The sequence below is a fragment of the Gymnoscopelus microlampas genome (assembly GCF_963454915.1).
Source record: "Gymnoscopelus microlampas genome assembly, chromosome: 7".
In the NCBI taxonomy this organism is placed as follows: Eukaryota; Metazoa; Chordata; class Actinopteri; order Myctophiformes; family Myctophidae; genus Gymnoscopelus; species Gymnoscopelus microlampas.
This window is the reverse complement of record NC_139944.1, coordinates 37,415,233-37,438,145: the sequence shown is the minus strand read 5'-3', so window position 1 is coordinate 37,438,145 and position 22,913 is coordinate 37,415,233. Positions and strand designations below refer to the sequence as shown.

The window sequence follows — 22,913 nt, the reverse complement described above, 5'->3', positions numbered from 1 at the left end:
GAGGGGTAATTGCAATGATGTCTGAACTACAATAACAATGGTGTATCTAGTTACATGTATTGACCTTGTCAAACAGCAGTTGTCCTACCCAACATCAGGGTCTACATTTCTCAGTGGAATACAGATTGGTTCAAGTAACATTGATTCATAAAAAAAAAGTCCCAGATTGTAACTTTAAGTCCACCAGCAGCTTTACAGACCCAAAGTTCCCCTCTGCTCCCCTCTGTGCCAACCTGATGTACCAGTCTGTGTCCGCTCCCCCCCAACGCCCTCTGTCTACTTTGCTTTTACTGTATGCTGTTCTTCTAAATCACAGTTTCTCAACATTTGGACCTGGGCCCAGCAGGGGTCCAAATGGACCCTTATGGGTCTGCAACTCTGAGCGGGTACAAATGTAATCGTCTTTTGGAACCCAAATCTACACTGTAAAATTCTCAGTGTTAATTTAACTCTGAGAGTGTACAAATGGAACCAAATGGACGTGTCCATTTGGTTCCATTTGTACACTCTGAGAGTTACAGACCGTAAGGGTCAATTTCGACCCCCTGGTGGTCCCTGGACTCGATGTTGAGAACCATTGTTCTAAATCCAGACCCACGTCTTATAGAGCCATACAGACAGTACATGCACATACGCACACAAGATCACACATGCACATTCACACAGTATACACATTCACACAAAGGCATGTCTTGAAATGCATTCAGCAGTGTACAAGAGCAAAAAACACACACACACACGCGCACACACAGACACACGCATGCATGCACGCGCAGGCAGGCAGGCGCACACACACACACACACACACACACACACACACACACACACACACACACACATATACTGGCACAACATATGCAGGCACAGTATTTAGTATTAAACGGCACTGTTCACTTTACCACAACTTTTACCTGCTGCAAGTACCTGCTGTATTGTACTTGCATGTCACAATAAACACACTTGACCTTTTGAACCGATAGACACACGCACACACACCCATACATAGATACTGTAGGTACACACATTCACACGCACTCAGACACTGGGTTCCCTGTGGTTACATCATCAGGGGTCTGACCAGCTGAGGACAGTGGTCCCATTCATGGAGACATTGTTTATTTGGAGGCCTTTACATAAGACACACGTCACACACACACACACACACACGCACACACACACGTGCATGCACACACATACTTGTGCACACGCACATGCACCCAAACACAGCTCGCAAAAATAAGTTGCAGGCCTTCACACGCACACAACACACACTCACTCTCCTCTTCCCAGGACAGGCATTGTGCTGCTAGAATAATGCACCCAGTTGACTATTCATGCTCATGAATCATTCAGCAAAAGGGATCGTTCACTCATTCACTACCAATCAGTCTCTCACCACACCACACCGGCCTACAATAGTAGCCATTGTCCCGTGGACTCCTGGCCTCACTGCTCCGCTTGGCTCCGGCGCAAAGTGAAACGTTGACCAGAACAGACACGGACGGACGGCCTTTTTGTAAATCGCACCATTCACCAGAAATAGAGTGTTTCTCTTGGTTGTGTTAACGTATATACAGTATACACTATTCGGTAAAGACACTCACTTTGGAACAGTGGTGGAAAAGGTACTCAAATTCTTTACTTAAGTAAAAGTACCAATACTGCAATATAAAAATACTCTGTTACAAGTAAAAGTCCAGAATTCAAAATTTACTTGAATAAAAGTACAGAAGTATTGGCATCAAAATGTACTTAAAGTACCAAAAGTAAAAGTACTAAATATTTGAAAATAGCCGATCTACAAGCTCACAACGCGTCGCATCGCGACGCGTTGTGAGCTTGTAGATCTGCTATTTTCAAATAGCCTATGTATAAAACAGAGCTAAAGTGGTTACTGTAGGTTTCATTGTATCATAGTTTATATCTGAAAAGTAACTAGTAACTAAAGTTTCAAGTAAATGTAGTGGAGTAAAAGTACAATATTTGCCTCTGAGATGTAGTGGAGTAGAAGTAAAAGTATTGGAAATTGGAAATACTCAAGTAAAGTACAAATACCTCAAAATTGTACTTAAGTACAGTACTTAAGTAAATGTACTTAGTTACTTTCCACCACTGCTTTGGAAGGAATAACCCGGAGAACGATACTGGAGCGCACTGAGCTTCTTTTCAATTATTTAATCAGCAAACATGACCGCAATCTCGTACTTGTAAGTCATCCTGGGTAAGAGCGACTGCTAAATGCCTAAGTTGTAGTTGACCAATATAATTAACCCATTTAGACCTGAGGTCGATTCTAAAAACGCCTTCTAAATCATGACCTAAGTTTTCTGAAAAACTTCAAATATTTATTCAAAAATTACAACAAATGTATGTTGCTATATACTGTACATAGCAACAAGAAGCCCAAAAAGGGTTCCCGTCCTGAAAGGTATAGTTGCAAATAGGGGTTCCCGCTCAAAAACAACGTTCCGAAACCTATAGAGGACGCCGTAGTGTCAAAAAGTTGATAATTGTTAATTCAATAATTGGAAAGAAGAATTGTTTTTCTCCGGGTTGTGCCGGATTTATACTTGGTTGCACATCTTGTCTCACCGCAAAATAGCAGATATAAAAGCTCACAGCGCATTGCAGCGCATCGTGAGCTTGTACATCAGCTATTTCCGATGCGCGACACTCTTTATTTATCTGTCTGTCCATTACTGATAGTACTGGGTTTCTGAAGAAGCTGACTGAGAGCGATAAATCCACTGTTGCTGAAGCAAAGAGATGGAACAGGTTGAGCTGCTGTATGATGTGTTTGAGAGACTGTGAAGGCATGAGACTCTTGATAGTTGTTTTTCATTCTATTTGAAATACTACAAAGGTGAACTAGAAATATGGACCTATGGAAACAAATATAGAAAGATGACACTCGATATGCATAAGCATAGGGCTCAGTTTTCACCTTGCACTGTGATCTTAACCCTTGACCGATTTGAAAAAGGGTCCTCCTGACCCTTACTGCAACTCATGGGCCAAGTTTGATCCTAATCTGAGTGACAGACAGACAGACGAACAGACAGACTTATCTGCTCTTTGCTAATGCCTATACTCTTACATTTTCCTGGGCCAGTTTCTCATGGCGACGGAACGGGAAGTTTTTCAACATCGGGAAAGACCCCCGGGTGAACATGCGGAAGCGCTCGGGAACCCTGGAGATTGGCTTCCGCAGCGGTGGCCGGCCGGAAGACTACGAGGGGGAGTACCAGTGTTTTGCAGTCAATGACCTTGGATCGGCCCTGTCCAACAAGATCCTGTTACGAGTCTCCAGTAAGGACGGACACGCACACACACACACACACACACACACACACACACACACACACACACACACACACACACACACACACACACACACACACACACACACACACACACACACACACACACACACACGGAGCACACAAACACACAAACACACAAAAGGAAAGGGATGGTCAACTTTGATGCTGCATGTGAACCAAACATCACATACACACCAACATACTGTATATCATCTTCTCATTCTCTCTCTGTTCCCTGACTTTCTCTTTATATAAATCTGTCTGTTTCCCTCTCTTCTGTCCTTCCTCCCTTCCTTCCTCCCTCCTTCCATCCATCTCAGAGGCTCCTCTGTGGCCTAAGGAGGTGCTGGAGCCAGTGGTTGTGACTGAGGGATCTCCCCTGGTGCTGACCTGCAACCCTCCTCCTGGCCTCCCCCCTCCACACACCTTCTGGATGAACAGTGGTAAGCAGTGCACAATGCACAATGCACACACGCACGCACACACACACACACACACGCGCGCACGCACGCGCACATACAATATATGTTCACAGATCCTTAAGGGCTTGAAGAGACACTTTCATTTCATATAATGCTCTCTCTTACTCACACACACTCATACATCTGTGCATATCATGAACACATAAGAAAACAATCTTGTGCTTACATTGATGCAGGCAAGTGCGCACACAAAAACTGTATTCTACACACTAGGGCCATGCATGCATCCTTGCAGATTTTTAAAAACGTGTCTCTGGTCCTCATTTATCAAACTTGCGCAGACAAAAAGATGGGCGTGCGCTGATCTCAACGCATCTGTCGACATTTACAGTAACAGTATCAACCTGTTGTCAATTTGAAGTGAGTGTAGCCAACGGTCAAATGTCACGTCAGTTCCTCAGCTTGTGTACGCACCTGTTCTCCATCGTAGACTTGCAGTAACCTTGCATCACCAGACTTTCCACCTCGGAGGAAAGCCTGGTATTCGTTATTAAATGGCCCGTGTGATCCGGTCTAGGCCCCGCATACTGAAAAAAAAAGGAAAAAAACCCTGTGGTTCCGTTTTTTCGGCGCCGCTTTGTTTTGGTTCCCCCTGTTAGCATTTAAATGCTAAATTGAGTATAGCTACTAGTTTAGTCTCACCAGTCGATACGAGTTGGAATAAAGAATGGATATAGTAAACAAACTATTCCTATAAGCTAAACTACGCCGCATCAAGGGTTTTATTGGGTAGGCCCTAAAATTATGATGCACTTGATCACGGGGAATTATTTTGGATGATACCGGCACCCTTGGTTCCGGCCGTAGGTTTCATCCGCCTGATGACGCGACTGATGACGCTCTCCCGACCGGATCACAAACCCGAAAATGGTATTGATCCCAGACTAGACTTGCAGTGCAGCATAGTCTGGCAATCTGACAGGCATCTATCTAAACAGATACACCAGCCACTTAGTCACTTAAAATGATGATGAGGTAGTTGCAATTACAGGGTTAACGGGTGGCATAATTACAAGCATTTAAAATGGAGGTATTAAAAACAATCTATCGTGTTAGGGTAGAAGCTTAATCAGTCACCCATTTAAACGGGAGCTTAAAGCTTTAACAGTCATTCAGATATCTCTGTAATATGGCTCTATTAAGACCCACAGTATAAGTGCACGTGCGAGAGGATTTTGTACAGACATGTCTCCAGGGCGCACTGCAGCTGGAGTCATATCCTTGGTGCTGGGTGAAATTAATATTCAAATCATAATCATGACATACATTATGTATCCGTGTAGCAGTGATGTAAAGTAACTAAGTACATTTACTCAAGTACTGTACAGTACTTAAGTACAATTTTGAGGTATTTTTACTTTACTGGAGTATTTCCAATTTTAAGTGCTTATACTTCTACTCCACTACATCTCAGAGGCAAATATTGTACTTTTACCCCACTACAATTATTTGAGAACTTTAGTCACTAGTTACTTTGTACATTTTTGTTATTATTACTAAACATACCACTTCAACCCTATATACATTTGGCCATTTGAAAATTCAGACATTATACTGGCCTGTGAGGTTCTGCACAATAATAAAGTTCCATTGATAAATGAGGGCCACTGTCTCTCCCTGTCACACGCAAATCAATGCAGTCAGGCAGAAACCTTGCTTGTATGTCCAAAAAACGTTTCAGGTAATAGAAAAATGAACCTGTGTTCCAATGGATCTAATGTAGTTATAATTTACTCTCAAGCTGTTCTTAATACTTTTCATTGGTTTTGTTTATAAAACACACATAAAAACTTTCAACCTACGGCCCCTATTTTGGGCGTGTCATTACAGGCAAAGATGAAAAATTAAATATGGAAATATAAGGTTTATACCCGACAATGACAAAATACATACTACCGTATACACACACACAAGGATAAGTACTGTGCAGGCTTGTGTTGTGTGTTCACCATGTCAGTAGTCCAGATTTCTCCATGGATTTCATTCATTCTCTGTTTTACATAACAGGTTGTCCTCTGCACTGACCTCTTAAGCCTGATTTATGCTTGGTCATATGACAGTGTCGCACTCCAAAAATACACACTGCACAAAATTAAGCATGAGTAACTCTTCATTTAGTACTTGATTCCTCGTTCTCCTCTGTTTCTCGCTCTGTCTCTCTCTCTCATCCCCCCCCCCTCTCTCTCAGCTGTTTGAAGAAGGCCTTTCAGTCGATACTGCTCTAACTTTCTCTCCTCGCCTCTTTCTTTTCTCACTCTTTGTCCTCCTCCCAAGTGGGGTGCTGGCTTCTGCTGAGCCAGAATAAATGTTTGTCAGTGTGTGTGTGTGTGTGTGTGTGTGTGTGTGTGTGTGTGTGTGTGTGTGTGTGTGTGTGTGTGTGTGCGTGCGCGTGCGCATGCGCGTGCGCGTGCGTGTGTGTGTGTGTGCGAGCGCGCGTGAGTGACTGCACTGCACTGCATAGAGCAAAGAGCTGAGAGGGCAGAACCCAAGCCCGGCCAGGAGCCATTTTACTGCTAGAGCTCATGACAGTCTAGAGGTCCTCTAATAGTCAGCTAATGGTGACTCTATCAGACTGTATGCTAAAACATGCTAACCTGTTCCTCAAAGTTTACCGTGCAAATGCAACACATTCAATTGTGAATACTTTATTTTGTGATCTGTTGCCTTACGAAGAATACATTCTTTCTTTCATAGATTGCTAACTTGCAGGTTCCTCACATGAATTAATTAGCTACACATTTTGCATATTAAGACCTCTCTTAACCCCACTAACAATGTTACCCTCCGGTTAAACTTTTAGAAAAAAGAAAAAACCTTTGATGAGTAAAAACATAAATAAATAAAAACATCTAGAAAATGCTTAGGGTAAAGACACACATAGCAAACAAGAGTAATATCATTGAAGAATTATGTTGCTATTGCTACTGTATCTAGCTCTCTTTATGTGAACGTCAGAACGTCATATTTTGTTCCAGGGACCCCCAGAAGCAAAGATTTGAGTTACAAAAACCCACCTCTTCAGGAAACACTATCCTTCCTCTTTGCCTGGCCTACTTGTTGTTAACTAGTTGTACAAACTCTTGTTTTATTTTTGTATTGTTTTATTGGATCTTGTTTAGTGGATACACTTATTTGTTTTAGCTCGTGCTCATTTGATTTTGCCATTTTTGTCTCATCTGTTTAAGAAAGTAGGTAGCTGATATATTGCACTTTTACCTTAGCGCTAGGTATACTCTTGGTTGCTTGTTTTTGCAGGAAATGTACTTAAAACTTCTGGTGATTAGTAGTTTTCGTTCCCTACCTATGTTGAATACACTTATTGTAAGTCGCTTTGGATAAAAGCGTCTGCTAAATGACTGTAATGTAATGTAATGTAATGTAATGTAATGTAATGTCATAGCTCTAGAATACTGTGCATCAGGGGTCTTCAACGTTTTTCAGGCCAAGGACCCCTTAGCTGAGAGAGAGATGAAGCAGGGACCTCCCACATCATATTGTACAACATTATGTTGCAGATTAAACCTTTTCTAGGGTTCAAGTGGTTAATGTAAAAAAAAAAAGGTTCCTATCACGCAAACATTTTGGTGGCCCCCCTATAGCAGTGGTTCTCAAACTTTTTCATGACAAGGACCCCCAAAATGATAGGTATTTGGCCGCGGACCCCCATCTAAAAATATTTTGTTCCAGGGACCCCCAGAAGCAAAGATTTGAGTTACAAATGTTAGCTTTAAAAATATATATATTCAAAGATTTGCACACATTTTCAAGATTTTTCAAAAATAGCAGATCTACATGCCGCGCTATGAGCTTGTATGTCTGCTATTTTTGAATAGCCCAAAGTGTAAAATAATGCTTTTTTAGCTCAAATCTAAAAATGGCACAGTTCCAGGTCTTAATGGGTTAAACCTTTTCTAGGGTTCAAGTGGTTAATGTAAAAAAATGGTTCCTATCACGCAAACATTTTGGTGGCCCCCCTGAGTAACTCTGAGGACTGTTGAAGACCCCTGCTGTACATAATGATAATTACATAATACACACTGTGCATTGTGCAGTACATCGTGTCATCATCATGACACCTGCTGTCACCAACGCGCCAACGCGTGCTTAGGACCTCTGGCTTGGCTGCTGATTGGCCCTCAGGTATCGTCGTGACAACCATGAGGCTTGTGTCAGTTGAGATGGCAACATACTGAGTGTGATGGCCTCTCTGAGTGTGTGGTGCAGGGGTTAGCCTGTAGCGACTGACACATTCACATCAACCTTGACAAATGACTGCAGTGCAGACACTGTTAACTAATAGCTAACAGGCTAAACGGTGAACTGGGTAATATTTGAAAGCATAATGTCTAGTGCGATCACAGTTAAAGGAGTAGTTCAGCCAATAATTTGATGACAGGCGGTCTCTCAGAGAGTCTCCTTTGGAGATATTAGCATCTTTCCACCGGTCATCAAATTATTTGCTTAGGAATGCGACAAAAACAAAAAACACCATGAATTCAACGCTTCATGGGGTGTGTAATTGATAGAAAATAAGTATTTTTTTGGGTGAACTACTCCTTTAAGTCCAGTAGTATTGTCATAGTTTATAAACGGATTCGACATGATGGAGGCCATAGTTTGTGGTTCACCAGTCAAGTAGAATGTTACGGAGTTACTGTAGATTTAACCACTTTTAACATGGCATCCCTATTTTCGGCATGTCATCATCACAGACGAAAATCTTCAAAAATAGCAGATCTACAAGCTTCCAAGCTATTTTTGACGGACACCGTCGTACAGCGAGGGATGAAATAGGACTTAAAGTGGTTAAACTGTTAGGAATCTGTCATTCTCATTCCTCACTGGGATGTATCATGTTCACAATAACATTTCGATCCAACTCTTATTTGTTGAGGACTTTGCAGACTGTGAATGTTTTGATCGATTTCTCTCTCTCATTGCCTTTTATCCCCTTCCTCAACCTCAATTTACAATTTACAATTTAGGCATTTAACAGATGCTCTTAATCCAGAGCGATTTACAGTAAGCAAGGAAAACACAAGGTAATAACCTATCCTCAGTCTAACAAGAAAAATCTATAATCTGTACATTGAAACGATATACACACTATAAGATGCCAGGTCATTTGTAGACCTGGCACTGTCTACATAACATGCTATCTAAGTTACATTTTAGCCTTTGCATAAGCCTGCAAGGTTGTCAAGGCTATAGGGCAAGTGCTACGGCAAGTGCTACGGGCCTGTAGTGGTGTAGGGTGGTAACCTTGTGCTAACCTCGTTCTCCTGTCCCTCCTCACCACTCTCTCTCCTTCCCACTCCCTTGTGTCTCCAGCCATGATGCCTATCTCCCAAGACAAGCGTGTGTCTATGGGACTGAATGGAGACCTGTACTTCTCCAACGTGCTGGCCAAAGACGCCCACACCGACTACAGCTGCAACGCTCGCTTCCTCTTCACACACACCATTCAGCAGAAGAACCCCTTCACGCTTAAAGTGCAGACCAGTGAGTAGATTCTCTCTCTCTCTCTCTCTCTCTCTCTCTCTCTCTCTCTTTCACACACACACACACACACACACACACACACACACACACACACACACACACACACACACACACACACACGCACACACACACACACACACACACACACACACACACACACAAAACGATGTTTGAATATTTTGGATCCTGGCCCTGCGATCACCCAACGGCATGTATTGAACAATTAACTTGATGAACTAATGTTTTTTGAAGGCTAATAGTTCTCACTGCGTTTCAGCCCTGCGTGCATGCAGTACAGGGTTAAAGTGCAGGCTTTAAAGATGTTTGCGCTTCAGGCAGAATGGAGTGAATAATGTAAAAGGCTGGTGCACTCATACAACATGCAAAATACTTTTGCTTGTCGCACGACTCTGGTTTGTCAATGTTTGTGAGTAGAGAGTGTGGAAGGATATACACCAAATCAAGCTCACAACGCACCTCAACGTGACACATTGTGAGCTTGTACATCTGCTATTTTAAATGAATATTCTCCCCAGAACAGGGACACTAGGTTTCAAGTGTTTAATATCTGAAGGACCCTGCGTGTCAGTGTTTATTTCCACACCTATCATCTGTACAGTTTATGAATTTAAGGTCACCCCAATCCATGCCACTTGAATTATGAAATGTCCCCATCTAGAGGCAGCATGGTGACATGACAGGCATTCCGTCTCATCTAATCATATCTCATTAGGTTGTTCAACACAAGTCTGCAAAGTCTGCCGAAATGAAGAGAAGAAACTGTTTGATTTATCTCATACGACAATGACATTTTTTCCCCCAGCAGTGTATTGTTATCAATATCCATGAAGACTTTGTTATTGGTTCCAGGATTGTGCTGTGAGTGTGCGTGCGTGCGTGCGTGCGTGCGTGCGTGCGTGCGTGCGTGTGTGTGTGTGTGTGCGTGCGTGCGTGTGTGTGTGTGCATGTGTATGCGTGTGGTTTTGATGCTCAATTGTGTGCACCTGTACCTGTATTTTCAGACGAGCCATATAATGACACCCTCTCTTACAACTCCTCTGATCCCTACAGCGGTGAGTCATTTCAGCTGGACAGCTCCACGTCCTGTCTGTGCTGTCACCATCCTAACAGCTGCTAGCTTGCTAACCTGTTAGCTCCAATTATCCCACGTCATGGGGTAGTTATTTAGCCAGCCATTGACTGATATTTCTGTTTTAGAAATCTAACCCTTACCTGCGCAACTCACGCTCATATTGCTTCCTGATGGGAAGCATAACCACTAATGTGTGATCGTGTTAAACTACTGTTTCTCACCGTCGGGTCCGAACACCAGGGGTTCAAATGGACACATATGGGTCTGTAACTCTAATTAAATTAAAACTGAGGGTTTTACAGTAGAGACCATGGGTCCCAGACTCCCAGAGATATCTTTTTTTTTAATCAAATGGGGGTCTGTGGGCTAATACTTCTCAAATTGGGGGTCCTTGAAATTAAAAAGGATGATTCATGAGACTCAGAGGACTCAGCCGGTGTGATGGCTCTGCCCCCAAGCTGTTACTTAACTCAGCTAAATCTATGACAGAACGGAGCCAAAGGTGAACCTGACAATTTAGGAGGACCAATGTCCCCCAGGGAGTGTTGACTGTTCACAAAGTGTCACAAAGAGACGAGTTAAATGTCATATGTCAACAGAGACCTCAAAGAGCACACGCACACGCACGTGCGCGCGCTCACACACACACACACACACACACACACACACACACACACACACACACACACACACACACACACACACACACACACACACACACACACACACACACACACACACACCACACAAGATGCGTCAAGATATTATTCATTATCTTCAATCCCCAAACTTAATTTATGTCATAGAATGTATTTTAATCCATACACACATTAAAATGAAGTTAGAAATTGCCCATGACTTTAATTATATTGGACATTGGAATATTCATATATTCATAAGGCCAACCTCATGGGCATATTGCTAGAAGGGACAGAGTTGTGAAAGGGACAGCATATGTTGTATTGCTTTGACCCAAGGAACTGCAGGCCAGTGGAGTACAAAATCTTTACCTCATGGGAGACAATTCTCGTAGGGACAGAATGGGAACAGGGGCTCCCCCCACCCCACCAATGGGAGTCACCCCTAGATGCTACAGCTGTGAGTGGGCACAATCCCAGGATTAGATTATAAATATTCAATTTGTATTCATGGAGCGTTCATTAATAGTTATGTCTGTATGCAGATTGGATTTGCAATGTCCCACTTATGCCATGCAGACACTTATGTGAGAAGATGGGAATAGTTACGTTGGTTAATAGATGTGATGCTCTCATGTAGCCTCACAAACCCTCAAACAGACACACACACACACACACACACACACACACACACACACACACACACACACACACACACACACACACACACATGTTCCTCGCGCCTCTCTCCCTCTCTCTCTTTCTCTCTCTCTCCCTCTCTCTCTAACTCTCTCTCTCTCACTCTCATAAATACTCAGAAGTGGGGGGAGGGTTTCGTCCTGAGACTGCAGCACTTCCTGGGAAGTGCAGCCAACATCACCAAGGCCACGCATTTCTAGGGCACTGTGTCGCCTTAGTGACGCATTGTGTGTGTGTGTGTGTGTGTGTGTGTGTGTGTGTGTGTGTGTGTGTGTGTGTGTGTGTGTGTGTGTGTGTGTGTGTGTGTGTGTGTGTGTGTGTGTGTGAGAGGGTGAGGGGGATACATATGCTCTGTGGCAGTTGTCGCTACTAATCCTTGACACCCTCTTCTTCTCTTCTTTTATCTCCTCTCCCAGTGTCAGTAACAATAGGTCCTTCCTAGCTCACTCTCATCTGTTTGCTGGCCACTGGAGATGCTAACCGGCTAACAGATGCTTTAATCCCACACAGATCTGCATCACAATGGAGACTAACGCTAATTTAACCCAGCACACTTCTCATCAGCATAATATACGTAGCGCAGTGCTACAGACTGCAAAGCCGCTAACATTATTTCTTGTGCAGAGTGTTGTCTATTGTTGTGTATATTCACATTGGGATGGGATCATGCTAGCAAAGCAGTATCGACACCCAGAGCTCTTTTGAGCTAAATGAGTGTGTGTTTATATGCATATAGTCAGCTAAATGAATGTGTGTACTATCTTTCAGAATGACACTTTATGCAGCTGGTTTTAACAGTGTTTTTCTATCGTAGTAAATGTATTTACTGATTCTGTTTAAAGGTAAGTTCCTAGTAATTAATCAAACAACCGTGATGTTGGCAAAACTATGCCTTTAACTGTGAAGCCTAATTTAAGCTTTGTCAAACAACAGTGTCGCTACTAGTTATTTTCGACATGCAACATTGTCGTACGACAAAGACTTGAATTTATACTTCATCAGACGATGTTGTCGCATGCTAAATCTAATACAATTTCTGCTTGTTTCTACGCTGCAGGCCACATCCACAAGTGGAACATTCACTGCTTGTTTATTTATAGTGCCTTATTGTCTCATACAGTCACTCTACATTGTGTGTGGTTGATAAAAAGAAAAACACTTCACAGCCTAAAACCTAACTCCAAAGGCCTGAGAACATTCTGGAAATGCTCCAATTATTGGCAGGGGAAGCATTTATGATGTAGCATAAGCTAAATGCCAAAGTCAAACCCTGTGGGAATGTTTAACATGTGGTTAGAGAATAAAGAAATCTCTCAACTGTGTGACCTTAAATATGCTCTGGTTTGATACCATACATAAGCTCTTGGCAAGAACAGAGCAGAACATATTAAACACTTCCTTTTTAATTCGCTTTTTAAAATTGTAATCTGTGCAATCTCCCTGCTTGAAGTTGCCAGCTCACGTGGCCTTCCATGAAAATCAATTTTATTTTTCTTTATGCTCGGAATGTCGAAGGACAAAATTACAACTTATGTGAGTGCTTTGGCCTCAGAGCAGTCTGGAAAGTGAGCCAAAGCCTTGGAGGGGAGGGGGCGGGTCTGTTGGCTTGGCAAAGACATCATAGAGAGGGCATGGTGGAAGTGATGTAAGTAATGGCATTATTTGTGTGGTGCTGATTACAAAGCAATTGTTTCCTTCCTCCAAGGAAGTGAGTCATGCTCTGAAGATGGATTGTAATGGATTGTAGGTTTAAGAAATTGAATTGACGAGGATAGATGCGTGTGTGTCTGTGTGTTTGTGTAACTCTATTCTTGTCCTCTGTTGCAGGTCGTAAAGTAACAGAGTCCACGCCAACCATCCTCTCTCCATCAGGGACTGACAGCTCTAAGATGGTGCTTCGAGGAGAGCAGCTAACGCTGGAGTGCATTGCTGCTGGACTGTAAGTATCTTACCTATATATATATATACGCTATATATGCTCGCACAAAATGCATTATGCAAGCACTCACACTCACTGACACTCCCTCTTCCCTTTATCCTGCAGTCCGACTCCAAACATTAAGTGGTTTAAGAGAGGAGCAGACCTGCCACTACAGAAAGTAAAGATTGAGAACCATAACAAGACCCTGAAGATTGTCAGTGTGTCAGAGGAGGATGCAGGGGAGTATGTGTGTATGGCCAACAACCGTATCGGCAGCATACAACATTCCATCTCTGTGGAGGTCAAAGGTGAGGGGGGATTTTTAACTATGATTCAAAAATAATGGAAGTAGCCAAAAGCTAATTCCGCTATTTCGTTTTATTTTATTTATGCTGATTATTTTGAAAATGTTGGGACAGATTGAGATTTGGCCTGATGAACATTTTCAGTGGTGAGATTATTAGTCCACACCATTATTAATGCATTATTAATGCATTATTAGTCCACACCAATGCAACTCCTTGCAAAAAAACGTTTTAAAGACCGTTGCAGCGGTGTGGACTGACCAGTTGCAGACTGGTGCCATTTGGGGATAATGGTTGCAAGGAGTTGCAGTTGCAAGGAGTTGCAAGGAGTTGCATTGGTGTGGACTGGCCTTTTTTTTTTTAACATTGTTTCTGTTTATGAATGTGTGCGTCTGTGTATATATCATACATGTATATCTAACCTACTTCTGTGTCGCACAGCGGCTCCCTATTGGCTGGACATGCCGACCAATCTGGTGCTAGCCCCTGACGAGAACGGCCGACTGGTTTGTCGAGCCAACGGAAATCCCAAACCTCACATCCAATGGCTTGTTAATGGAGAGCCCTTTGAGGGTACGTCTAACCACTGATTTACTGCCATCCATCCAGATATTTGTGTTCTCTTGAAATGTGTCGTATATGACTGAACTATTTGCTTTTACTCACTCTCTCTCAAAATGTCTGTTCTCTTTTACGCTATTCTTTTTCTCTCTTCTCCTCCTCTTACCACAACCCTTCCTCCCCCTCCTCCTCCTCCTCCTCCTCCACTCGTTCTACTCCCATCTTCCTTCTATCTCTCTCCGTTTCCTTACCATCAGCCTCTTTCCCAAACCCCAGCCGGCAGGTGCTCGGAGACACCATCCTCTTCCGTACGGTGCAGATCGGAGGCAGTGCTGTCTACCAGTGCAATGCCTCCAATCACCATGGCTACCTGCTGGCCAACGCCTTCGTCAGCATCCTGGGTGAGTCATGGGCTGGTGACTAGGGTCGGTTTGGCCAGTGGTTCTCAACCTTTTCAGGCCGCGACACCCCAAAATTATCATATTTGAACTGGGGGACTGGGGTAGATTAGTGCTCACACCACGGCAATGTTTAAAGGCCCAATGTAAATTAGGGTTACATTCACAAATATTCTTGAAGGGTTTAATATGTGTAGGAAATGGAAAATAATGTGGAACTTTACAAAACAAAGCTATTACAGCCCCAAATACAGCAAATAGAGTTTAAATATAATGCATAATCTGTTGTCTATAGTGTTAGACATGAGTCTATCAAGTACTGAGTCAATCAACTAGAGAATAAAATAAATAATAATAATAAAATATAGCCATGTATTTTATGTTTTGTTTATGTTTGTATCACTGATTGGGAATTGGGAATAATAAACACAATTATTGTGTGTCTCCTTGCAGACATGTCTCCTAGGATCATGGGCCCTAAGAACCAGCTGATCAAAGTCATCAAGAACAACCACACCTTCCTCGACTGCCCCTTCTTTGGCTCTCCCATACCGCAGCTCCGCTGGTGAGTACTGGTTCTCACTGTTTCACACACTGCATGTTTTCTGTCTGGTTTGGTTTCCATTTGGCAAGGTATGGTGCCTTTCACCATACTACTGAAAGTTCACTCTTCACTGTTCAAGTTTGCAGATGGAATACTACCATTAAATGGTAGTATTCCAAAAAGACAAATTTTGTCTTTTTGTACTGTATAACAGACAATGCCTGCTGTGTATGAGTCAATAATATTCTGCTGCAGATGGTGTTGGAATTGGATTTGAACTAACTAAACATTTTGGAACTATAGTAAAAGCACATAGGTTTTATGCAAACTGAAGGAGGAGGAAAATAATTGCACAGGATCTTAAAATGGCTATATCTCAATTACTATTCAACTTGTCCCAAAGTGGTGTAATTATTTCCACAAATGTGTTCAATAATGTTATCTAATTAAATGCACAATACCAACATTTCTTCAGCAGAAATGGATTTTAATGGTAACATTTTGACTGTTTATTAGACATTGGTTTCCAAAAAGTATTGTCTAGAAGTCATATAAATGATTCACACACATCACAGTTTTATATGGGGGTAGGTTTGTTTCAAGAGATAACTGTCATTAAGCTGCTAAATTGGCAGATGTATCATATTAAAATTTAAACTAGAGACAAAAAGGAAGACAAAAATGGCAACAAATTACGGTCACCTTGGGTGGTACCAAAATCTGGCTTGGCCCCTGGACTATATAGGCACTTTCTGCCGTAGTTTTTCTCTGGGCATTTCTCCTTGTGAGATGAGAAAAGGCTGGGAATGAGGTTATAGTTAATGTGGTTAACGTGTTCCATATTTATGTGTTTAGGTTTAAGAATGGGCAGGGCAGCGGGCTGGATGGGGGCCATTACAGGGCTCACATCAACGGGACCCTGGAGATCACCAGGGCCAGGACAGAGGACGAGGGGACCTACACCTGTGTAGCGAGCAACATGCTGGGCAAGACTGAAAACCAGGTCCGCCTGGAAGTCAAAGGTCAGACATCACATCAATACTGACATGAAAGAATGCTAGGCACTGAAGAGGGTCAGAGAGATGAATCCCTTTTGTCCAGAACCGAATAAAACAATATAATAACTGATGTTACACTGTAGCACAGGAATATTATATGATCAGAGTGTGCACTGTAGTGTACTGTTATGACACCATCAAAGGTTTATAGTAAAAGCACTACACTTGAAGCAGTGAGGTAGACACTGACATTAATGCCGAGATATCACAATACTTAACAAAAGCAAAGAAAAAAGGCACTTTGTGTAAATCATGGGAATCCTTTATAGAAACTATACTTTACTTTACTATAAAGGGATGAGAATATGACAATATTTTACAAAAAAATGGCAAAATACGCAGTGTATTACACATTACATGTAACACCAGTGTATGTGTTATGGTATTACAGGGATCAAAATGTTGTCTGTGCATCTCTCTTGACAGCTCATGAAATATGTATGGATGAACTTTTGCCCCCCAAGATAAATCAATCACATTCAGCGTTCATGGGATGAAACGACCGTCCCTGCTTAATGAAAGATGCTTGACTCTCTTTGTGCCAAATAGCCTGTATGTTTGAACAAAGTAGGAAATAGAATATGATCAAAGCCACACTTGCAATACAGGGAATAACTTTTATTTGCTAAATCAAAATCTTGTATAAGCTATAGTCATTTGCGGTACTGCAAGTGTGACCGGAGTCCTTTGATCTTATTCTTGTACCAGTACTAATTCGATGACCCTATCTACAAGTTGTGCCAGAACTCAACCTCAACTGTCTGAACAATATCAGAAATCTCCTGTGCCTTTGTTTTAAAGTTCCTACAAGTGCCTTGTGTTTTTATCCCTAGCAATTAATTCATTTATTCATAGTATCAAAAATAATGGTCCATTTGTCAAGTGTAGCTGTCCATTTGCACTACCCACACTTTCCATTCCTGCAAGTGGATACGACATCCATTCCATTGACTGTAGCTCTCATGTCTCATAGATTTAAGTGTCCGTGCCTTTGTAATAGCCTGGGAAGAGACATCTGATACTAAGACCCCAGATTCCTGAGCTGTATGGCTGCAATGTCCTATTTTTCTAATTTACCCGGATATGTGTGCCTGTGTGTTGTGTTTTGTATTTCTGTCTGAATACATGCACATGTATGTTTATCCCTGTCCTGTTTTTGTCTGTTTATCTTTGTGTGCCTCTGTGTTTGTGTCTTTGTGTGCATCCACATGTGTGTCTGTGTCCTTTTCCCTGCTGTTCCCCAGAGCCTACTCGAATCGTGCGACTCCCTCAGCACCAGTCAGCAAACAGGGGCTCCCTCGTTCGTTTTGACTGTAAGGTCCAGTCAGACCCCACCCTGCCAGTTGAAGTTGTATGGATTAAGGACGACAAACCTCTGCCATTTGGATGGAGGTAAGGAGCTGTCTTCCGTGGAGCAGCCTTGAAATCAATCAATCTATATATATACTGTACAGTACAAGCAGAAAAGGCGGCACGAAGCACATTATCAGCTTGCCCACCATTGCCGGGATTATTGCAAAAACGTGTCAATCAGCCTGTTCAGGTTCTGGTTTCCAGCATTGGCCGGGTTATTGTGTGGGTAATCTCTCAAGAACAGATTCCGAGCTGCGCTACTGCATCTGTCGGTAGGGCGATTCAGAAGGTGTGAACATTGACCTACAAGTGGGCGGGCCTCAGATCAGGAAGCAAGCCGCGCTTTACCCAATCAAATGCAGTGGGCGGGATTTACATCTGTGCGTTCGCTTTCTAATGTGTTCCCACTGGAAACAAACCCAAACTCATTCAACAATGGCGTCCTCGGAGACGACAACACCACGGAAAGTTTTAACAGTAACATTTTAGCCTGTTCTTCCATTATAGAAACAAGGGGGCTTATAACCAAAACGATACATGTTCCGTGGGAGAAATGTTGTTAGTGGGAATGAAAACATAGGCGCCCCCCCCCCCCCCCCCCCCCCCCCCCCCGGAAGAGTAGGGCTGAGGGCAGACCAAACGGGCCAACATCTTCAACAACTTCAACAACATTCTATTGGGCGGTCCCTCCAGAAAAAAAACAGCAGAGGGTGCTGTTTTTTCAAAAGGAAATTGACGATGGGTTCCCAGATGGTTGTGTGGGTGAACTAGGCTCCCTTCCCTCTCTTGCAGTTTGGCTCAGCATCAAAAGGAGGATGTGCGTTAAAAGAGAATAGACACTCTCGGCCGATACCGCTAATAAGCCACTCCGACCTACTTACTAAATACACCTACAGTAATACCTATTCTTTTAGGTCGATGTTTTTTGTCATAGGATTGTAGAGAGATAAGAAACTGAGGGTAGCGAGATGGGGAAGAACATGTAAGATGTCTCCAGTCTAAATCAAACCGTGGACATTGCAATGATGTGGTCAATGCACTATCCGGTCACCTAATGGCACGGCCCCTAGATCACTTTTACCATGCCAAATCTCATGTGCAAGATAGCGGTACATCCACTACCACTCTTAAAGCAAAATATACAATAATATACAAGATAATAGTGCTACCACCTTACCCCACATCATCGTAATCCCAAATCCAGTCCAGTTTTAGTCAAGACCTCTACAACAGGTATTCATATCTAGTGTCCTGAATCACGTACAGTACAACCAGATTTCTCTGACAGCTTATTCGTTTTGTGACTTTTGTGAAATCAAACAAAAGAAATATGTCACGATAACTATGGACTAAATCGTTTATTTTTGCCACATCTTATGTAACATTTCTTTCCTACAGCCTTTTCTATTCAACCTTAATGACGTTAATTAGTCCTACGGGGGAAATAAAAATGTCAGCTTCACCCAGCCGATGGCTGCTCAGATGGTTATTACGATGAGCGCTCGGGGTGGGGGGGGGGGGGCACTTTGACAGAATCGACACCCCCCTGGGTGACCTTTTGATTACCAGACGTCCTGATGATGATGATGATGATGATGATGATGATGATGGTGATGATGATGATTTGATTTGCACAACAGAATATATATATATGCATAGTACACTAGTTCTTTTCTAGGAAAGATGACAGATAGTTGTTGTGCCGGTGAGGTAAGAAACCCTAGAAGGGCTTGTAAGAGAACCTCACTGTTTACATTATATACAATTTTAATTTATTAATATGAATAAATAATGATGATGATGATGATGATGTACAGTGTAGCAGCAGTCTTCCATGTTTGGATACTTGACACCCTACTGTATATCCTCTTGTGTTTCTCAGGCTAAAGAAGGATGATGAGTCGCTGTCCATCACTAATGTCAATGAGGGCGATCAGGGCACTTACACCTGCACTGTCAAATCTGAGATCGACCAAGACTCTGCCTCAGCCCGCCTCTCTGTGTTAGGTACACGCATGTACAAACCGTACTTAACGCACGCACAGCACGGCACGCACGCACGCACGCTCGCACGCACGCACGCACGCACGCACACACGCACACACGCACTACACAGTAGAATACTCAGTGCTCATTTAACTCTGAGGGTCCACAACATTTGGTTGCATTTGTACGCTAACTGAGTTACATATGGATGAATTATCACTCAGGATTTCACAATGCAAATGACTGACCACGCTCAGATCTAATATCCTCCAGCATGTATTGCTACGACATCAAAGCAAACATTTTAACATCAAGCTCATCTTGTCACAGTCTATCATAATGATCATCATTTTAATGCTTATATTTATCACTGCGTATGCATAATAAAGCTGTAATACCTCATTAGCATTAATTCTTTAATGATGATTCAGCCTTGAAATGGAAATGATGCATGTTTTACTATCACAGCAGCTTACTAAAATGCTATTGAACCATATTGCGCAGCTGAGCCAGCAGCATCGATGGCATGCAGCATCGATGGCATGCCAGTGTACTAACACAATGCTGCGCAGTAACGACACTCTTAAGCACTGTAGTGAAGCTGAGTAGCATTAATAGAAGTACTGCACACATAATCATGTTTAATGTCCCAAACCCACCAGACGTGTTGATGGATGCATCGGTTCTCATTGGCCAACGCACATGGCTGGCGGGTGCACGGCACGCGGGCGTGGAGTGAATTCTTCCGTTATGGGCAGAATTTTCTGGGCACCCGCATAATGCCTTTTCTTTGTTATAGTAGCAGTAGTATATATTATAGTATACAGGAAATATCTTTCTGTGAACATTACATTTAAATTAATACACATTTGAGTTGGCCATCTAGGAATATCACAGACTAGAAGGCCTTGAAATTGCTTGGACCAGGACTTTATGTAACCACAGCCATTTACATTATTGGCAGCACACCAAAACTCATTCTGAATATGATGTGTGCCTTGTCAGCTGTGGTTACATTAATTAAATTCATCTGATTTAATAGCCTAAATATTATATTAATCCATAATGGACTGTCAAACAAAAATGTATGTCTTCTACATTTAATATTTACTTCAGTCATCAAATCAATATTTTTGGTTATCAGCATCTGGCTCAGCTTCTGGTTCAGATTCAAGAATGAAACACATCATCATTGCACTGTGTAAAACATTTTAAAGAACAAATTAGTAATCGAAGATAATCGGTAAAATTTGACCTTCGCTTGTCTGTGACATATTCTGTTGATACAGGCATTTCAGACTATAGATAAAATAAAGAAATACACTCTGATAACTTGCTGTTCAGAACAGTTCTACGCAAGTTTGTGTGCGCAATAAAGCTCATGTGCGTTTACACGTCTGATGGGTATGGGCCGCGAGTCTCTGCTCCCCTAATGGTGATTTGCTTGTAGACTAACCTTTGAAGTTTAACCTCTACCCTCCTCATTCTCCTTGATCCTGCCTCACAGAGGAAGCTTCCCTCAACCCCTCAGTGTCTAGTGCCTTGCCTGCAGGTAACACACAAGGCCTGGTCAAAGGCTCTCTCTCTGCCTGTCTGTTTTAATGTCATTATTACGTTCTTATCTTGTGCCTATCTGTAGTTATAATTCTTTCTAAAACGCTGTTGAAATGAAATTGTGTTTTCTTTTTAATGTGCCAAAGGATGAGTTCTTTATTTATGTTTCTACATGAAGTGTCTGTGTCTGCGAGAGAGAGAGAGAGAGAGAGAGAGAGAGAGAGAGAGAGAGAGAGAGAGAGAGAGAGAGAGAGAGAGAGAGAGAGAGAGAGAGAGAGAGAGAGAGAGAGAGAGAGAGAGAGAGAGAGAGAGAGAGAGAGAGAGAGAGAGTTATGGACGAGGAAAGAGAAGAGAGGGAGTTGGTGGTGTTGATATGGGTGGGTGGGGGATACTGTGTGTGTGTGTGTGTGTGCGTGTGTGTGTGCGTGCGTGCGTGTGTGTGCGTGTCTGTGTGTGTGCACGTGCATGCATGCGCTCGCGTGTGTACATTATGCTCCATGTCTAATCTGTTATTCCTTCTCTCTAGATCGTCCAGATCCTCCTTTGGACCTGGACCTGTCAGACCCAGCAGCACGCAGCGTCCGCCTCACCTGGATACCTGGAAATGACCATAACAGCCCCATCACACGTTAGTACACACACACACACACACACACACACACACACACACACACACACACACACACACACACACACACACACACACACACACACACACACACACACACACACACACACACACACACACACACACACATTTAAAGGGATTATGAAAGGGTAAGGTAATAAACTCTTCACACAAAAGCAGGGCGGCACTGGCTCAGGAGGTAGAGCGACTGTTTGAGGACTGGAATGTTCCATTTTTGATCCCCTGCTCCTCCTGTCATGATGGTTAAATACCGAGGTGGAATTCCACTTCTGCGCAAATGCACTTGACAATCACCCCAACAACTAATGACGTTTATTTATTTGTCCTTTTCAGAGTTCATAGTGGAGTTTGAGGAGGACCGCTGGCAGCCAGGGACCTGGCAGAACCTGTCCAGTTACAGAGGAGACCACAACTCAGTCATCCTGCAGCTTTCTCCCTTCATCAACTACCAGTTCAGGGTCATTGCTGTCAACGGCGTGGGCCAGAGTGAGCCAAGCCGCCCCTCGCCCAGATATAAGACCAGTGGAGCTGGTGAGGAGCGCAGACAGATGTCTTAAGGCTGATACTTACTTTGTTGTGTGACAGTGAATTGCCCACAGAGAATATCAGACCTATAAGCAGACCTACAAGCTTCTAAAGATGTACTTTATTGATAGGACAGTAGGCTGACAGGAAATGGGGAGAGAGAGATGGGGAGTGACACGCAGCAAAGACCGCCAGGATCGGGACCTCGAACCCAATGTCAGGCTAGTGAGGCTACATTGAGCCTAGGTGCCCGGACTGCTACGCCAGTGGCCCGGGCTCAGACCTACAAGCTTGTGAGCTTATAGGTCTGCTATTCTCTGCT

General features: G+C 42.9%; 1 protein-coding gene across 6 annotated transcripts in view; it reads left to right on the top strand.

The window, feature by feature from the left end:
• Positions 1-22,913, top strand: part of nfasca (neurofascin homolog (chicken) a) — a 145,388-nt gene that overhangs the window by 92,903 nt on the left and 29,572 nt on the right. For 4 of the 6 annotated variants that reach the window (XM_084062098.1, XM_084062099.1, XM_084062103.1 and 1 more), the window contains 15 exons: positions 3,113-3,309; positions 3,644-3,766; positions 9,137-9,307; positions 10,330-10,380; positions 13,565-13,676; positions 13,782-13,966; positions 14,405-14,536; positions 14,782-14,925; positions 15,376-15,487; positions 16,322-16,488; positions 17,769-17,916; positions 19,760-19,884; positions 21,371-21,415; positions 21,944-22,045; positions 22,400-22,597. In XM_084062098.1, the coding sequence (XP_083918224.1) occupies positions 3,113-3,309; positions 3,644-3,766; positions 9,137-9,307; positions 10,330-10,380; positions 13,565-13,676; positions 13,782-13,966; positions 14,405-14,536; positions 14,782-14,925; positions 15,376-15,487; positions 16,322-16,488; positions 17,769-17,916; positions 19,760-19,884; positions 21,371-21,415; positions 21,944-22,045; positions 22,400-22,597 (2,012 nt within the window). The remainder of the gene's footprint in view (positions 1-3,112; positions 3,310-3,643; positions 3,767-9,136; positions 9,308-10,329; positions 10,381-13,564; positions 13,677-13,781; positions 13,967-14,404; positions 14,537-14,781; positions 14,926-15,375; positions 15,488-16,321; positions 16,489-17,768; positions 17,917-19,759; positions 19,885-21,370; positions 21,416-21,943; positions 22,046-22,399; positions 22,598-22,913) is intronic. The other 2 variants (XM_084062101.1, XM_084062100.1) reach the window with 2 other exon arrangements.